This window comes from Schistocerca piceifrons, chromosome 3 (genome assembly GCF_021461385.2).
Source record: "Schistocerca piceifrons isolate TAMUIC-IGC-003096 chromosome 3, iqSchPice1.1, whole genome shotgun sequence".
Classification (NCBI taxonomy): domain Eukaryota; kingdom Metazoa; phylum Arthropoda; class Insecta; order Orthoptera; family Acrididae; genus Schistocerca; species Schistocerca piceifrons.
Window position 1 is genome coordinate 732893041 of NC_060140.1, and position 20007 is coordinate 732913047.

General features: G+C 40.4%; 1 protein-coding gene across 1 annotated transcript in view; it reads right to left on the reverse strand.

The window, feature by feature from the left end:
• Nucleotides 1-333: 333 nt before the first annotated feature.
• Nucleotides 334-20007, reverse strand: part of LOC124789010 (UDP-glycosyltransferase UGT5-like) — a 34379-nt gene continuing 14705 nt past the window's right edge. Inside the window, exon 3 of the mRNA XM_047256297.1 lies at nucleotides 334-610. Coding sequence (XP_047112253.1) covers nucleotides 334-610 — 277 coding nt within the window. The remainder of the gene's footprint in view (nucleotides 611-20007) is intronic.

A 20007-nucleotide genomic window follows, 5' to 3' on the forward strand; every position in this document is an offset into this window, starting at 1 on the left:
CATACGTTAACTTGACTTTCGTTACCCAGTGCGGGACGTGATTTTGTTGCAGAGAGCAGTCTTAGAGATGATCATCACGATCTCGTGCTCTTCCTATGTCGAACTTCATGCAGCTAACATATGAATAGCCGGTTGTCATGACGTGTATGTTCTAGCGTTTTTATCACTTCTCCATAGAAGTTAGATTTGCTCCAAGGACACTCATTAAACTTGCAGGGACGAGTCTGTTAAGGAAGCGAAAGTCGCGCACATTATAGGAGAACTCCTACGAAATACGACTGCAGCATGTAAGACGTGTCTGTCGGATTTCTGACACGTGATGCAGGGACACTTTCACTGTTTCTTCAGTTTGCTGGGTCGAGTGAGCCACGAGAAGAACCACCGAGTCAGTTTGTAGAGGAGAAACGCCGCCACGGCAGCCACAGCCAGTATGAAGGCAATGACGTCGAGCAGCAGCAGCTGCCACCAGTGCAGATCGAGGACTGCGCTGCGCAGGTGAGGCGCCCCCTGGTGGCGGATCACGTACTCCACCCACCACACCGCCCTCTCCAGGGACGTGCTCTGGTGCTCCCGGTAGATGGCAGAAAAGCGTTTCAAGTTCTCCTGATAGCTGCAACAGTGAAACGGCATAATTCCAAGACTGACTAGATTTAAAATATTTGATATTTAAGAGCTTAACATGATGGATTGCTTCCACCAATAATATACTAACAAGAAAGTGGCACTGTCAATTCCAACAGTCCCGCTGCTTGCGCTGCGCAAAGCATTGTGTCTGCCGGCCAGTTTTCAAGTTGCAAACTTCTCCAGACGCTAAAACTTTGCTGATTTAAAGAAAGAACGTAACTCCCTCCACAATTAAAATAAAGAATTTCAGAATTTTTACATGTATTTGTAGAAGATAGTAGTTTTTTTAAACGTGAAACTTTCTAAGTATTAAATATTCCAAAAATTGGGAACTAAAGAAGCAAACACCCAAGCTTATACGTAGCAAATGCAATCCGATATGCAACTTCGGAGTGTCCCCTTGCTGCGATTTGTATTTTGATTAACAACGAAAAAAATATTTCAGGGAGTTCAGTAGCTTTAGAGACACGACGAGACAAGTTTCAGTCTGTTTAGAGACACTGACTCCACGACTTATCTTACACAAAAGATTAAGGAAAGGCAAACCTACGTTTCTAGCAATTGTAGACTTAGAGAAAGCTTTAGACAATGTTGATTGGAATACTCTCTTTCAAATTCTGAAGGTGGCAGGGGTAAAATACAGGGAGCGAAAGGCTATTTACAATTTGTACAGAAAGCAGATGGCAGTTATAAGAGTCGAGGGGTATGAAAGGGAAGCAGTGGCTGGGAAGGGAGTGAGATAGGGTTTTAGCCTATCCCCGATGTTATTCAATCTGTATATTGAGCAAGCAGTAAAGGAAACAAAAGAAAAGTTCGGAGTAGGTATTAAAATCCATGGAGAAGAAATAAAAACTTTGAGGTTCGCCGATGACATTGTAATTCTGTCAGAGACAGCAAAGGACTTGGAAGAGCAGTTGAACGGAATGGACAGTGTCTTGAAAGGAGGCTATAGGAAGAATATCAACAAAAGCAAAACGAGGATAAAGGAATGTAGTCGAATTAAGTCGGGTGATGCTGAGGGAATTAGATTAGGAAATGAGACACTTAAAATAGTAAAGGAGTTTTGCTATTTGGGGAGCAAAATAACTGATGATGGTCGAAGTAGAGAGGATATAAAATGTAGACTGGTAATGGCAAGGAAAGCGTTTCTGAAGAAGAAAAATTTGTTAACATCGAGTGTAGATTTAAATGTCAGGAAGTCGTTTCTGAAAGTATTCGTATGGAGTGTAGCCATGTATGGAAGTGAAACATGGACGATAAATAGTTTAAACAAGAAGAGAATAGAAGCTTTTGAAATGTGGTGCTACAGAAGAATGCTGAAGATTAGATGGGTAGATCAAGTAACTGAAATATCGTGTGACGAGGGCCTCCCGTCGGGTAGACCGTTCGCCTGGTGCAAGTCTTTCGATTTGACGCCACTTCGGCGACTTGCGCGTCGATGGGGATGAAATGATGATGATTAGGACAACACAACACCCAGTCCCTGAGCGGAGAAAATCTCCGACCCAGCCGGAAATCGAACCCGGGCCCTTTCGATTGACAGTCTGTCGCGCTGACCACTCAGCTACCGGGGGCGGACATCACGTAACTAATGGGGAGGTATTGAATAGAATTGGGGAGAAGAGGAGCTTGTGGCACAACTTGACAATAAGAAGGGACCGGTTGGTAGGACATGTTCTGAGACATCGAGGGATCACCAATTTAATACTGGAGGGCAGCGTGGAGGATAAAAATCGAAGAGGGAGACCATGAGATGAATACACTAAGCAGATTCAGAAGGATGTAGGCTGCAGTAGGTACTGGGAGATGAAGAAGCTTGCACAGGGTAGAGTAGCATAGAGAGCTGCATCAAACCAGTCTCAGGACTGAAGGCCACAACAACAACAGAGATCTCTGCAGTGCAAAGCTCCATACTCGGGATATGAGCGTAGGCGAGCAGATGCAGAAACCACCAATGGCAGTGTGCTAGTGCAAGTGGTTTGCCGTTGCCTGCCTCCGATCTGTTATAAAGTGTTAAGTCTGTATCTGTGTCGTGTGCATGTGTAAGTAGGCTGTTTATGTTTTCTTTATGTAAGTAGGCTGTTTAGGTTCTTATATTGGTAACGCCGCCGCCACATAGCGCTCTCTGTATGAAAATGAAATCACTGGCTGTGCTGTGTGCAGTCTGTGGCTAGTTTGCATTGTTGTCTGCCATTGTAGAGGGGCAGCTGGATGTTAACAACGCGTAGCGTTGCGCAGTTGGAGGTGAGCCGCCAGCAGTGGTGGATGTGGGGAGAGAGATGGCGGAGGTTTGTAATTTGTCATGAACTGATATATATATTATGACTTGTGATGATATTAAGGTAAATACATTGTTTGTTCTCTATTAATATCTTTCATTTGCTAACTATCCCTATCAGTAGTTGGTGCCTTCAGTAGTTTGAATCTTTTATTTAGCTGGCAGTAGTGGCGCTCGCTGTATTGCAGTAGCTTGAGTAGCGAAGATTTTTGTGAGGTAAGTGATTTGTGAAAGGTATAGGTTAATGTTAGTCAGGGCCATTCTTTTGTAGGGATTCTTGAAAGTCAGATTGGGTTGTGCTAAAAAATATTGTGTGTCAGGTTAAGCACAGTCTTGTATAATTGTTCTAAGGGGACGTTTCATATGTCGACCCTTAGCCTAGGATACCTCACTGGAATCTTCTGATTTTTTCTTGTAGTTTGTGTATTTAGTGTAGCTTTTGTTTATTGCTAGCGCGTAATTGTAGAGAGAATCCCCTTTGTAGTTGTAGCCTTTCATTGTTGTACAGTAAAACAGTTGTGGCATGCATATAGATTTGCACCAAGTATTTCGCAGCTACGCTTGCAATTAACTAGATATTATTTTCAGTGCTATGTTAATGTGTTCTCCTATTTTTGCACTTCAAATTGTGCTTTTCTGTGTTATCGTGTGAAATATTGTGACAATTATGGCGTGTGAAAAACGTAACACTAGGCTCCAAAGTAAATTGAGAAATGATAGTGACGACGAGCGTAGCTTGCCAGCACCACTGTGTAATGAATTAACAGACGTTCAAAGTAGTAATTTGGTAACCGTGCATAGGGAAATGGAGCGGGCGGTAAATAATGGTGTAGACAGTGAAACAGGTAGTGAACAGAGAAGCATTATCGATCGATCGGTTGGCAACAGCTCGCCTCAGGAATCGGGAATGACAGGACACAATTTTGCAAGTACTGTAGACTCAGGTTTTGGGTTCTCACCGTTTTCTCAAATAAGTCAAGACACATTTTCAGCTTGTCAAAATGTGAATGTTGCCGGTGCAAATGCACTGCCGAAAAGAGTAGAGGAACAGATTCCAGACACTAATGCATTGTTATTACAACTAATGCAACAAATGGAACAAAATCAGAGACAAACACAGCAAAAGCTTCAAAAGTTAGACACAATGGAACAAAATCAGAGACAAACACAGCAAAAGCTTCAAAAGTTAGACACAATGGAACAAAATCTTAAAAAGTTAGACTCATTGGAACAAACTCTTGAACAAACACGTGAAGATTTAACTACTGAGTTACATAACATTGAATCGAAATGTCAAAAAGTCTGTAATGACGTAAAAACACAAATTTGTGAGCATTTCCAACCTATTTTTTCGCGTCATGAAAATGCATTACAGAATCATGAAGCAGCCATGAAAGAACTGCAAACTATTGTTCATGAAAATCACAACACCTTGCAAGCTAAAATTGACTCAGTTGCATCTACCGATTTGGTTACGCAACTTGCAAAAACTCAGGAAAACTTTAAGGACACAGTAGATACTCTGAAACTTGGTTCAGAAAAACACACTGAAGAAATAAGGACACTATCGGAGAAAGTAGCCGAACTTTCGGATCAGGTCACTAACTTATCTACAAAGGTAGATGATGATCTGAATGACACAAGACCCGTAGCCTTCACTGACACAGAAGAGTATGAACAAATAAGAAAGTTCAAACAGAATCAAAATCAAATCAATACACAGTACAAAAGAGAAATCCGAGAAGTACAAGATCAGCTGACACAGGTAATACAAGAATTACGTATTTCAGAGGATACTCGCGCCCCAGTACGGGAAGAGGGACACAGAAATACGGAACAGCCACAAAATAATAACACAGGGCATTTCGGAAGTTATGAAAGAAATTGGCAATGTGCACCGAATTTTGATATGGAACGGCCGACACGACCTAACAATGACCGACATGCGACTCGCCGACATGATGATTTTGATTATAAGCTGTTCATTACTACACGTAAATTCAAAACATTTAAGAATTCTGGCAACGACATTCACCCACAAGCATGGCTCCATCAATTCTCTCATTGTTTTCCTCCCAACTGGTCGTTAGAACACAGATTAGAATTTATGTGTGGCTACTTGGAGAATGAACCAGCTGTAAGAATGCGATCGGTAATTCACGATTGCCACAGTGAAGGAGAGTTTTACCATGCCTTCCTCTCAGCATATTGGTCTCAAGCCACACAAGACCGAGTAAAACATAGCATCATAATGATGAAACGTTTCGAACAATCTGAATTTTCCAGTTTTATGAAATATTTTGAAGACATGTTGCATAAGAATCAATATCTTTCAAACCCATACAGCCCCTCAGAACTCATCCGCATTTGCTTAATCAAACTGCCTGAACATTTACGACATATTATTTTGGCAGGACGTTGCAAAGACGACATTGAAGCATTGCAGGGACTTTTACAAGAATTAGAAATTGACACTGACAATCGCGGAACGCGAAACCAGGAACACAACAATTACAGGTCACATCCGTCGCAATTCCGCGATGAAAGAAGTAATAATTTGACACGACAAGGCTATTATCACAACACAAATCGTGACCAAAACAGACACCACCCGTATGACAACCGTTGGCAGAGTAGTAATAACTACAGGGAAAGATCACCTCTCCGTGGTAATGACTATCACAGAGACAATAAGAGAAACAGACAATATGGTAACCAGAACTATTATTGTCAAGGGAGACAGAATAACTTTAGACGCAACGGACCAGCGCGCAGTTACGATTCAGCGAGAAATTCTACACCACGTGGCCGACAAGAAAGAAACTGTGTAAACTACCGACAAAACGACAGACCTGAATTCCATCAGAACTGGCGAGCTTCAAACAGGGCAGGGCCTTCCCGTCAAAGTGAATTTGTAGAAGTTAGGTCTCCTAATCCCAATAACGGCGCGCGCCAACAAAGAGACAGACAATGACTCGCACAGCAGGCAGCCGCGTGCGCCCGCTGGCTCTGAGAAAAATAACATAAGACGCTAGCCTTGAGAAAAATTTTAGCATTCTTTACTGATGTATACAACATGATAATTGCGTTGAAGTTGAAACTCTGCGTACTAGAAAGAGTAAAGGTTTACACCACATTTCACATGTAAAACCGTTTATTGAAAGATAATCTGCTTTTTAACTTTGTCTTTGCCATAAAACTTTTCACTTCACATTTCTAGTATGCTTTGTCAGATATAGAATCTGTTAACATGTAACAATGTTTGAAGTGAAACATCCAGTCAAGAACCAAGAGAACTTATTTAAACAGAAATTACGAATGCATTGTTATAATGAACAGACAACACAGTGTTATTGTGTGTGTACATTCTTGCTTGTTAGTTGCACGATTATGGAACGACTATAAGGCTTACATACTTAGAACATTTACCAGCACTGCTAATGAGATTTTAATGCAACATTTTGGTTTACTTGAAAATATATTCTGGATTTAAAGTACTTTCTGTGAGATACCAGATGACACAGTGGTTAGTTTATGTGACAACTACACGGTTTTATCACGACGCTACTAATGAGTGACAATTTACAATGTTGCTTTTGCAGTGTTTCTGTTTTATATCTGCACAGTTTTTCTGCATTATTCTGGAAAGTAAAACACGTTTTAGTAGCAACTTTTGTGGTATAGCAACAATGAGACAGCCCTTTTCGTGGCACAACATCACGTTACTGTACAGCACTTTCTCCATCTCGCCAATAAGCATAATAACTAAGATATCTATACGCAAAGCATTTCACTTTTGTTTATCATGAGGTAAGTACATTGACTTCTGCAGAACTTAGCTTTCGGAGGACGATAACTACGACACTTCGACAGAGATTATCTTACAACAAGACGCACAGTTTAGCGCTACAGTACATGTATTTGAGTGATTAATTTTGTACTTAAAACATTTATTTTTAAAGATTTTTGAATTACAAAGAAAGTTTTCCGTGATACATTTCATTCCATTGCTGTAATCTGTAACACCTGAGGGTATAATTACATTAATCCTCAGGGGGGTACACGCTTACTTTGTGTACCATGTGTTTGGCAAGCACAAGGAGCCCTAGCTAATATGGTATTTGCTTATACAACTTTACACTTCGGTACCATATTTCTCTAACACAGAATTACACAGCTATCTGATTATTTGACAGAGAAACAAACATTCTTTTTACTACATCAGTGACAGATGTTTAAGTAATTACACAGTTGGATAACTTCACACTTATGAAATTGTATTTTGTCAGTACTTTGTGAAATGTTCATATTTTTTCAGAACCATTGTGATACTATGAGAGCTTTGAATGTCGTATTTGTTATGGGATCATGATTTTTAAAGTAGGTTTGAGGTAGATGACACTATTGAAATGAGCAGAGAATTTTTTTTTAGGTTTTGAAATTATTGCAGAAAGCTACTACGTTTTTGAGATTTGACTGAGGTGTTATGATGTTATTATTACGACGACGATGTGTACTATGCTGTTGAGATATGTTTATGATCAATAAGATGATGCTACCATATATGAGGAATAAGAAGTATGCTGGAAACCAAGAATCGTACTTTAAGAGTTATGAAATGTGCGTAAATGCGTGACTGTATCACAATACTGACGAATATTTTATTTGGACACTTATATTTATAGGATTTTCTTTCTACAGATTTGCAATGCTAATTCTTGACCTGTGAAATATTTTTATGTGAGACTGTCACTGTAGCGGAAACTGGTGTCGTAAATATTTCCGTAAGAAAGTTAAGTGACCACCTGCACGTAATGCGTTGTGGGCACGCAGCTGTGTCAAACACCTGGAGAACAAGCCATTAGGGTGTGCCTTTCCGGAAGCACAGGTAGAAAAAAAAAAAAAGGAAAAAAGGCAGACCTTTATCCTCACCATTGACATTTCTTTAGAGAAAATATTGCAAATGCAACACCCTCATTACTTCCATTAACCTTGCTATTGACATTCCTTTGTAGAAAGCATCGCAAATATTACACGCTCATTACCTGAAAACATATGATTACTCGTACTTTGTGCTAATTACTGCAATGCTTATGAATTGATGGGAAATATTCGTACATCTGCACACCTGATTATGACAAGTGTCTTTCTATGAGAGTTGAGAGCTACTGACTTACGAAATGCCACATGACTATTGAATGATGTTTTTATGCTTTGGTTTGCGTAATTGCTTATTTCATTTGACATCTGTTTTCCAGCTGTGTTGCAGCATTGGTTTCATAAAATAAAATTAAATGCATTTGCTAATGTGAACACTTTCTGTCAACAGAGCTATTAAATAATAATTTTGTGATCCACATTCTTCAAAAAAGGAGCACTTGGAAAGGAAAGAACAATAAGAAGGGACTAGTAACAGTAACTGCATACATAATATTCTTTTCAAGTACATGGTAATATGTTTTTTACAATAAGTTGTTGTGGTGCACCACTTTAATTACTTAGACATTAAGATGTGAATAGACATTTCCCTTATCTGCATTGTTATCTTTAGTGTACTATTTTTTTTGCTTGAGCTATGTCATGTTTAGATATAAGCTGCTGTTTGCCAGGCATAGTGCTACTGAACTTTTATTTGTGTTACTCTGCTAAGCCAGATTTATTTTTTTGTTTGCTGCGCATTGCCTCATATTAGTTGTAATGTTGAATTGCTTGGTAATTTAGATTTACTGTAGCTTGCTTTGCAATTTTCCATTTTTTTCATTGCTGTTTATATTAATTGTTTTATGTGCTGCTGCATTGCCTCGTCCCTTAGTTTAGCATCTGAGCTCAGTAGATTTAAGTTAGCTTAAGAGGGGGTAGACTATATAAGAAACTGACTATGGAGAATAGGTAAAGAATGCATTGAGAAGTTATACAAAAAAAAGTACAGAAAACAGGTTTAGGTAGGATTTTTTTGGAAATAAATGTTGAGGTGAGAAATGTGTGAACATATAAATACAGAAAGCATGCTTAGATAGAATTTTTTTGGTGGAAACAAAGGATGAAATAAGAGGAAAGATATATAAAGTTTTGGGTTGGACTGCAGTATCAAATGTTACACTGAAAACGAACCCTATCCTTTCCTATTGGTGTTATCCCACTATGTGTTTGTGTACCCTTGTGTAGTTGTTTTCTTCCTGTCTCTGTGTAGTTTCATAGAATTTTTTCCTCTTTTAATATTAAGCTACATTCACTATGATGAGGAATACTGTTATCCTCGAATATAATTGGCATTAATAATATGTTATTTACTTTGTAAAGATGTTAGACATTATTAATTCTGTTCTGTTTAATGCTCATGTGTGAAGTTGATGTTTCAAAAGTTATTGTGATCTTTTATGTATGTACTCATGTCATAATTCCTGTAACACTGATGTATATATCTATTTCTATTCTTTTGTAAAGCCTGTTTTACTACAAATGTTATCTGTATTGTTATGTTCTTTAATGATGTATTCTGTACCTTTGTTATTGTATTCTCATGTTATAAAATTGTAATTGACACCAGTTTATCAAACTAAGTAACTTGTAAGCATTCATTTCACTGCACACATTTCCGTTGGTCATAGTATATGGACAATATGTGAGAAGTAGGGACTGATAGTGTTTGCACGTGTGTTAATGATTCAGCAAGGGACTGGATAACAGCATTGTTGGTTCTAAGGACAATTCCAAAAACTTTGTGAGTGCACAAGTGGTGGTTATGGACTTGCTATATTATCCGCAAGACTCTTCAATGGTGATTGTGCACCTGCACAGTCGCAACAGATGGCTGCTGGCCGTCTCTACATGGACTACAGTGGGTCTGCACCTTCGGTGGCGCACCAATACCATTATTTCTACAAGGACTACAGTGGGTCTGCATCTTTGATGGTCCACCAATACCATTATTTCTACAAGGACTACAGTGGTTCTGCGCCTCTGATGGCCCACCAATACCGTAATCTCTACAAGGACTACAGTGGGTTTACTCTGTGATGACCTACCTACCAATATTCTTCCAAACTTCGACTGACTCTGCTGTGGGTTTGCTCTGTTGTGGCCCATTACTTGTCTGCCTGTGTGCAATTTCTTTTACTAATGAGAAACTGTAATTACTATTATGATGAATGATCAGGACTATCTTTATGGACTGTGAGAAAATTTTAGCTTTTGACCAACATTGTATCAATAAGTGTGTGCATTTTATATCTTTGTTACTGTAATTGTGAAAATTTTTTTGTCAAATCTGTATTGGCCAGTGCCCAACACCATTTGTAAAAATTTTTTGTGGGGAGCATGGGGGCTATGTAAGTAGGCTGTTTATGTTTTCTTTATGTAAGTAGGCTGTTTAGGTTCTTATATTGGTAACGCCGCCGCCACGTAGTGCTCTCTGTATGAAAATGAAATCACTGGCTGTGCTGTGTGCAGTCTGTGGCTAGTTTGCATTGTTGTCTGCCATTGTAGAGGGGCAGCTGGATGTTAACAGCGCGTAGCGTTGCGCAGTTGGAGGTGAGCCGCCAGCAGTGGTGGATGTGGGGAGAGAGATGGCGGAGGTTTGTAATTTGTCATGAACTGATATATATATTATGACTTGTGATGATATTAAGGTAAATACATTGTTTGTTCTCTATTAATATCTTTCATTTGCTAACTATCCCTATCAGTAGTTGGTGCCTTCAGTAGTTTGAATCTTTTATTTAGCTGGCAGTAGTGGCGCTCGCTGTATTGCAGTAGCTTGAGTAGCGAAGATTTTTGTGAGGTAAGTGATTTGTGAAAGGTATAGGTTAATGTTAGTCAGGGCCATTCTTTTGTAGGGATTCTTGAAAGTCAGATTGCGTTGTGCTAAAAATATTGTGTGTCAGGTTAAGCACAGTCTCGTAAAATTGTTCAAAGGGGACGTTTCACATGAAGTGGAAGAAGGTGCAACCCGGTGGCCAGCACACAGTCTTCCTCTCGAGGAAAGCACCGGTCTTAACGTCTCTATCCGACGGACGAATCACCAAGAAGTGTCACATGCCCTCCACTTCATGAGACACTGCGCGGAAGTTTGGAACTGAATCCAGGACTTTGGCTTAAGGACTGGTGAGCAGGAACATTACACCACCACCACTTTTTCCCTTGCCGGGCAAATACGGGAAGTGAAAATTTCATCCACCACCAGGATTGTCACCGCTCTAGTACGCGCCAGCGACCTCGGCTACTCATAGAGATCTATACCATACTTGAATTTCAGTTTTTTACTAGACTTTTGTAAGACATAGAAGCTTTACGGAGATTTTCTGTCGACAATGAGAGGGAAGTGCCGTGGGGGCTGCTTGGACTCGTGGCAATTTCTTAACTGTCGACACTAAACATCAGACAACTAATTTAAATCAGACTGTAGTTGTTCCAAAAACTATCTTGATCATGTGTTTTTAAGTGCGTTTTGGTGAATAGTTATCTTTGTACTGTGTACAAGTGCAACTACGAAAGGAAATCAACATGCGGTGTACACCAATATACAGCGCGGCAGCGTGTATTCCAGTATTGTAACTGAGGAAGAAGTTACATTGTCGTGTACTATGTGCGAAATGTTAATAATGGCATCAGCAATCACAAATCTCAATTGACTGTGAAGTAATGGCAGTGATTCATACACTGTGTGAAGGAAAAAAGGTATCGGTATACTTTCTCGATGAAATGTATACAGTTTATGGAGAGAATGTGAAACATTTATATCGCATGTTTTTATACGTACAGGATGACGTACGCGATCAGGCAAGGACGAACTTGTTCAAAATTTGAGTGAAAAAACGTAGAGAACATTATCTGAATCGTGCAGGAAAAGGGAAGAGTAAATGACAAGTTGAAGCTTAGAGTCAGTCCATAACTGTTATGTCCTAGCCAGTAATGCCACCCGAGCCCGCTGCCAAAAGGATGGCAGCATCAAAGTCCGGACGCCGTCCGCATAAGCAGCGCCAGCGATACAGGAAATCGCCGCAAGTCTGCGCGCGCCACCGCTGGCTCCTGGCTTCTTAAGCGCTGGAGTCGCGAGCGCTAGGACAGTTCTGTATTCGCCGCTCAGTAGTATACTCGCCTCCGAATTGTGTACTTGGTAGTCAGTTGTGTGTTCATCGCAGCAGAGTTGTTGTATGTCGTCAGCCGACGCTGACCTAGCCGCTCCGACTCGAACTAGACAGATCTCTGTAGACACCGAGTTCACTACTGTGTTACTGTATCTTCATTAATAAAAGATAAGTACCGACTTTTATTTAATCAGAGTGTTTGGGGTTTCATCTTTCTGTTTACTGTTCCAGCGGACCGGTCGGCCCGCTATTAAAAGTGTGGCGGTGACTTCGTTAGCCATTTCTACAGCCAAGTGTTTGTCGCTACGAACACCGCCACAAAAATAACAGTATTTAATTTACAGCAGATATTAACTACATATTTTCTCCAATGGGAAATCCTGTCTAACATATTCCGAAAAACATTATAAACGTAACTTCCAGTCTTGTTTCATGTACAAGTATCCATATCTATATATCCTGATCGCGTAATTGGTGGTATACATCTCATGAAAGGAGATATCTCTTTACGAATTCCGTTCTGGTTTAGAGTTTTAACTTGTCTCATATATTTCATTCGATCATTTTCCCGAAGCAGCAGCCGACAGGCTACTGCAAGTTTTGTGCTCTTTTGGGCTCCGACATTTCTTCCAGATGACCGTAATATCCAAGGATGTTTCTGATTACATACGCCGACGAAGGTGATTGTTTTCAATAGTACATTTTGCAAGAAAAGAGACATGTGTTCTGTTCGTTTATGGCGAGTCTACTGAGAGAGCTCACACAAGCTTACAGAAGCTTATGAAGTGTCGACAGACGTTTTCTTAAAAGAAGATGTTGCTCAGTGGTGCAGTTTACAGATTAACACACAATAATCAATTCACCAAAGTACAAGGAAAAATTGAAATCATTTTTTATTACTTAGTCGACATTTATGGTTCAAATGGCTCTGACCACTATGGGACTTAACTTCTGAGGTCATCAGTCCCCTAGAACTTAGAACTAACCTAAGGACATCACACACATCCATACCCGAGGCAGGATTCGAACCTGCGACCGTAGCGGTCGCGCGGTTCCAGACTGTAGCGCCTAGAACCGCTCGGCCGCTCCGGCTGGCAGTCGACATTTATATTTCCCTTGTATAGGCACGGGCTGGTTCTTTAATGAAAATGAAAGTAATACAAATATACGTTCTAACGGGACAACTACTTAAGGTGCTCTAATTTACGTAAATTTATGTTAAGACATAACTTAAGGTTGCATGTGTATATAGTAAAACTTGATACATACGTTAATGTATTTTTAATAATAACTGACGTTAATTTCCAAATTGCAATCGTGTTAACGTTTCTCCTCGTAACATACAGTGTCAAAAAGCGGGGACGGGTAGTGTGAGGGATTATATACTTCTGTGGAAGGGTAATTTGTATAATGTGACCTCCAGAATACTGCGTGAGCTTCGAGGTTTGATGGAGAGTTCATGTTGTAGTTGGCAGCACAAATTAGTCACCTCCTTCCTAATCGTGCGTGATGTCTTGACGAGGTTCGATGATGGTTGCCAGTTTCTGCGAGGCGGACATCTCTGTCCAATCATTCCTGTCACAGCAACCCGAGCAGCCTAGACAAATTTCCTGCTTACCGCTCCGGACGTTTGGCACAATTTATCGGAGATTTTCATCTGCATTCCCTTCAGAGAGCTTTGTGGACCTACAAAGTCGCCATCTACGTGCGTCCGGAATTAGCACGACATATCACCGCCAGCACAGCGACTCCGCTGCGGCTCTACTCGTCAGCAATCCAGGAACTTATGTTCTAAAACCAGTCTGCCTCGTCTCAGAATTCAAAGAAGGAAAAGACTGAAAGGGGCCAAAATGACCAATGAACAAGACGAACTTTTTTGTGGTACGAGGAATCTCCTCCAGTCAGACGACTGTTCAACATCTGAAATTCGAACGAACGAGTCCCTCGGGCGTGGCTCTAAGAACCAATGCTAACTCTAGGTGCAAACTGAGATGCGTATAACACGTGAGAAGTGACACGATAATACAGCGCGGCGCGCACTTTCCGCACTTTCCACACATGTCGCACTTGTCCTGCGCATATTGAGCCACGTACACATTCTTTGCTCGTGCCGATGCGCAAACGATTGCACAGAAACTATTCTGTAAAGAAATTGATTTTTACTTTACCTGTAGCTTTATATGTTAGCTTCATGGTGAAGAGGCCATTATTTCACGAATGGTCGTACTTATTATAATACTCACATTTAACTAAGAGTTAAAGTTTCCGATTAAAAATAGGGGTCGCTATGATTTTGCATTTATTGCGTATTACACGATATGTTGCTGTCTATAAAATTTAACTAAAATAATGAATTTTTCTTTCTCCATTCTCAAGAAAATGGATGTATGTAACACGTTTACTGCCGATCGGACTCGCGAGAGAATGAAATATTCATAACATCCTACGTACCTCTTAAACACATTGAGACATCGAAACGAGATTTTGGCGAATTACAGCACACATGGAGGACAGTATTACGCCAAATCGTCAACACATAGAACTTCATTATCTACGGCGATGTCGCAGAAGCTATAGTTTTATTTTATTTTTTTTTCAATCCAGAACTGTAATCTTTTAAGTCATCGACAGCTAGTGAAAAGAGAATTTCCTAGTATGAAAATAAACATGAAATTTCTTCTGTTATGTTGCTGAAAACCGACACAATGAGGTTTTTCATAAGCTATTGACCTCCTGGTTGCCAACTGCTTGTTTAACGAGGTACTATGTTTCAGAATTCTGTCGCAATAGCTACTGCAGGGTGCGTTTGTGCAAATTATACTGTGTTTTCACGAAAGAAGCACAATTACACCTGTCAACAAGAGAGATGCAGCCGTTACTCATAAACGATGATACTTCTTCGAATGAGGAAAAGTAAACAATTCACACAAAAATAAACCGCCGATTCTGTTCCAATTTTGGCGGAATCCCAGTAACTAAGTTTTTAATAAGTGAACAACTGAAATGGAAACTTAAAATGGAAACTTACCGAAGGATTTTCGTTCTGTTCTTCATGTAAGGAATATCAAAATAGTGAAGAGTGTATGCTTCAGGCGGAGTGACATGCACATGCCAGATGCTGGTTACTCACCTATGGCTTCAGTCCAGAACCGCGCTGCAGCTACAGTCGCAGGTTCGAATCCTGCCTCAGGCATGGATGTGTGTGATGTCCTTAGGTTAGTTAGGTTTAGGTAGTTCTAGGTCTAGAAATGACCTCAGATGTTAAATCCCATAGTGCTTAGAGCCATTTGAACCATTTTTTAGAAGTCATTCCTCGCCAGGTGACGCTGCTATCGCCTGGATTTGATATCGGTAGTAGGTCAGTGGGCATAGTGTTCTGGCTGACAGGTGTATATAGAGAAAAGGAGCGGATCTATCGCACTTCCTTGGGCCAGTGCTGATGATACTTTCGTCACAGATCAACACTCGCCGTCCAAAACTGCGTACTATATTCTACTACTTCAAAAGTTTGCGAGCCACACATATATTTGAGGACCTATTCCGTATGCTCGGACCTCTGTTAACAGTCTGCAGTGCGACACTGTGCCGTAAATCTAGCAATGTGGAATCTGCCTGTTGCTCTGCATTCGTGGCTCGCAGTATATCGACAGAGAAAAGTGAAAGATGTGTTTTTCACGATAGATACTTTCTAAATCCGAGTTGATCTGTGGGTAGAAGCTTTTCTTTATCAAGGAAATTTATCATATTCTAATTTAGAATACACTCAATAATTTTTCTGTAAACTGACTTTGGTTGTTCATGGTGTGGGTTCCTGTTGTCATGTCCTAGTTCATGAACCACAGGCAACGTATGAGTGGCCAAGTAAGTGGTCCTAACAGTCGGGATACCAACTGCTTTGGAATAAGGCTGGGCATCTCGGACATATTCTGAGTCGTGGTCACCTTTGTGCTCAGACGGCAAATTCTACCTCAATCGTTAGAGGTAAAACTCAATGGGACCCGGGGCAAGTAAGGCTAGCAACCTGCTTCCCTGGAACTTTAAATATGATGCTTGCAACAATCAGAGCAAAATGCCTCGGACCTTTGAAGGTGACGGAGTCCCACCTCTAATTGACAAACCAGGGACTCCTAAGCCCAAGATACGACTCGGCAGACGAATGGTAACGAGATGGGGAGCTGTTAATATCAATGTGGGCTACTCTGGGAATAAGGTAGAGCTGGCAGAGGCTGCAAGTAAGATGGAGTTGAGCGTTTTAGTTGTTGGTGACATTCGAGTAAGGGGTGAAAAAGAAGAGGAAGGGGGAGAATGCAAGATCTACTTGTCAGGAGTCAAAGCAGGAATAGCACAATGGGGTGTAGGGCTTAACATCAGGAAAGAAATGAAGCCCAGTGTAGTTGCAATAAGATACATAAACAAATGACTAATGTGGATAGAGATGACAGTGTCTAGCAAGAAAATTAGGATTGTGTCAGTAAATTCGTATTATGAAGGGACAGATCAAGATAAGATGGATAGTTTTTATGATGCACTCAGTGATGTAGTTGTTAGAGTAAAGGACAAGGAGTGTTCTGCTCATGGGTGAGTTTAATGCCAGGATTGGAAATCGAACAGAAGGGTATGAAAAGGATATGGGTAAATTTGGAGAGGGTATGGAGGCCAACAGGAACGGGAAACAACTCTTGGATTTCTGTGACAGTATGGGCTTAGTAATCACAAACTCTTTTTTTTAAACATAAGAAGTATTCAGGGGATTCTTTGATAACAATGATCACTATTTAATCTGCAGTGAAATTGGTATTATGAGGCCGAAAGTGCAGGAGATCAGGTCCATATGTAGGAGGATAAGAGTGGAGAAACTTCAGGATAAGGAAATCAGGCACAAGTACATAACAGTGATCTCAGAAAGGTACCAGTTAATTGAATGAAGTCAATTACAGTAATTGGAAAAGGAATGGACAAGGTACAGGGACACAGTACTAGAAGTGGCTAAAGAATGTCTTGGAACAGAGTGTGTAAAGGTAGTATGAAGAAAACAGCTTGGTGGAATGACACAGTCAAGGCAGCCTGTAAAAGGAAAAATAAGGCGTATCAGCAATGGCTACATACTAGAACTCAGGTAGACAAAGAAAGTTATGTTGAAGAAAGAAACAAAGCCAAACAGATAATTGCAGCATCTAAGAGGAAATCTAGGGAAGACTTTGGAAACAGGTTGGAGACTTTGGATCAAGCTGCTGGAAAACCATTCTGGAGTATAATTAGCAGTCTTCAGAAGGGAGGTAAGAAGGAAATGATAAGTATTATGGACAGGTCAGGAAAACTGCTGGTGAATCCTGTTGATACGTTGGGCAGATAGAGGGAATATTTTAAAGAGTTGCTCAATGTAGGTGAAAATACGATCAGTAATGTTTGACATTGCGATGTACAATGGGCTAGGAATGATGATGGAAATAGGATCACATTTGAGGAAGTTGAGAAAATGTTCAATAGATTTTAATGCAATAAAGCGGCTGGGGTGGATGAAATTAAGTTGGAACTCATCAAATACTGTGGAATGTCAGGTATTAAATGGCTACACAGGATAATTGAAATGGCCTGGGAGTTGGGACAGGTTCTATCAGACTGGACGAAAGCAGTAATCACACCAATCTTTAAACATGGAAACAGAAAAGACTGTAACAACTACAGAGGTATCTCTTTAAGCAGAATGTGGGTAAAATCTTCTCAGGTATTGTTGAAAGGAAAGTGCGAGTATTAGTTGAGGACAAATTGGATGAAAATTAGTGTGGGTTTAGGCCCCTTAGAGGTTGTCAGGACCATATCTTTAGCTTTCGGCAAGTAATGGTGAAGTGTTACGAGTGAACAGGGAATTGTATCTATGCTTTATAGATCTAGAAAAGGCATATGACCGGGTTCCTGGGAGGAAGTTATTGTTTGTTCTACGAGATTATGGAATAGGAGGCAAACTTTTGCAAGCAATTAAAGGTCTTTACATAGATAGCCAGGCAGCAGTTAGAGGGTAAATTGAGTTCATGGTTCAGATTAGTTTCAGGGGTAAGACAAGGCTGCAACCTGTCTCCACTGTTGTTCATATTATATATGGATCATATGTTGAAAACAATAGACTGCCCGGATGAGATTATGTTATGTGAACACAAAATAAGCAGTCTTGCATATGCGCATGACTTAGTTGTGATGGCAGATTCGATTGAAAGTTTGCAAAGTAATATTTCAGAGTTAGATCAGAAATGTGAGGACTATGGTATGAAGATTAGCATCTCCAAAACGAAAGTAATGTCAGTGGGAAAGAGATATAAACGGATTGAGTGCCAAATAGGAGGAACAAAGTTAGAACAGGTGGATGGTTGCAAGTACTTAGGATGCATATTCTTATGGGATGGCAACATAGTGGAAGAACTGGAAGCGAGATGTAGCAAAGCCAATGCAGTGAACGCTCAGCTACGATCTACTCTCTTCTGCAAGAAGGAAGTCAGTACCAAGACTAAGTTATCTGTGCACCGTTCAATCTTTTGACCCACTTTGTTGTATGGGAGCGAAAGCTGGGTGGATTCAGGTTACCTAATGAATAAGGTTGAGGTTACGGATATGAAAGTAGCTAGGATGATTGCAGGTACTAGTAGATGGGAACAATGGCAGGAGGGTGTCCACAATGAGGAAATCAAAGAAAAACTGGGAATGAACTCTACAGATATAGCAGTCAGGGCGAACAGGCTTAGATGGTGGGGTCATGTTACACTCATGGGAGAAGCAAGGTTATCCAAGAGACTCATAGGTTGAGCAGTGGAGGGTAGGAGGAGTCGGGGTAGATCAAGGAGAAGGTACCTGGATTCAGTTAAGAATGATTTTGAAGTAATAGGATTAACATCAGAAGAGGCACCAATGTTAGCACTGAATAGGGAATCATGGAGGAATTTTATAAGGGGTACTATGCTCCAGACTGAACGCTGAAAGGCATAATCAGTCTTAAATGATGATGATGATGATGACTGACTTTAACGGTATTAGTCTGTAATATTGTGTGCCTGTTTTTCTTAGACATGGGAGTCATCTGCGCTTTTTTTTCAGTCGCTTGAGGTTTCCCACTGAGGAAGAGATTCACGATAAATAGAAGCTAATTATGGAGCTAAGGGCGAAGAATTCTCTGTGAAACAGATTGGGATTCCATCGTGACGACTTACTTGTTTTTAACTCTATTAGTCCGTTTGCTTATTATTATTTGCCAAAACTACATTTCGATATGATAAGCTGTACATGAAATACGAATGGTCTCGTGACTCCTCATGCTACGAGGTGTTTTTTTTTAAGTAAGTAACATTTTGAAATTAAAAAAAGACGTGGTAAGATACGGTATCTCAATAATTTTATTTTTACATGAAAGCCTGTACCTTAATCTACTTTTCTACATAATTTCTGTCAATATTGAGGCACTTGTCACAACGTTGTACCAGTTTTTGAATACCCTCCTCATAGAAGTCTGCCTCCTGACTTGTTAACCACTGCATCACCACTGCATCATCTTGAAGACGCTGACTGTCCAGGTGTTTCTTCAAGTGTAGGAACAGATGGTAGTCACTGGGCGCAAGATCAGAGCTGTACAGAGGATGATCTGTAGTTTCCCATCGAAAAGATCTGATGAGATCTTTGGTCTGATTCGCCATATGCAGACGGGCATTGTCTTGCAGCAAAACAATGCCCTTGCTCAACTTGCCACGTCTTTTGTTCTCAATTGAACGTTGGAGATTGTGCAATGTCTTACAGTAAGCTGCTGCATTGATTGTCTCATTACGAGGCAGAAATTCCACAAGCAGTACTGCTTTTCTGTCCCAAAAAACTGTGTACATGATTTTCCGGGCAGAATTTGTTTGCTTAAACTTCACTTTTCTGGGTGAATCTGAATGCCGCCATTCCATGGACTGTTGCTTTGATTCTAGCGTGACGTAGGCCACCCATGTTTCAACGATCGTAACAATTTGGCTTAAGAAATCATCACCGTCATTGTGG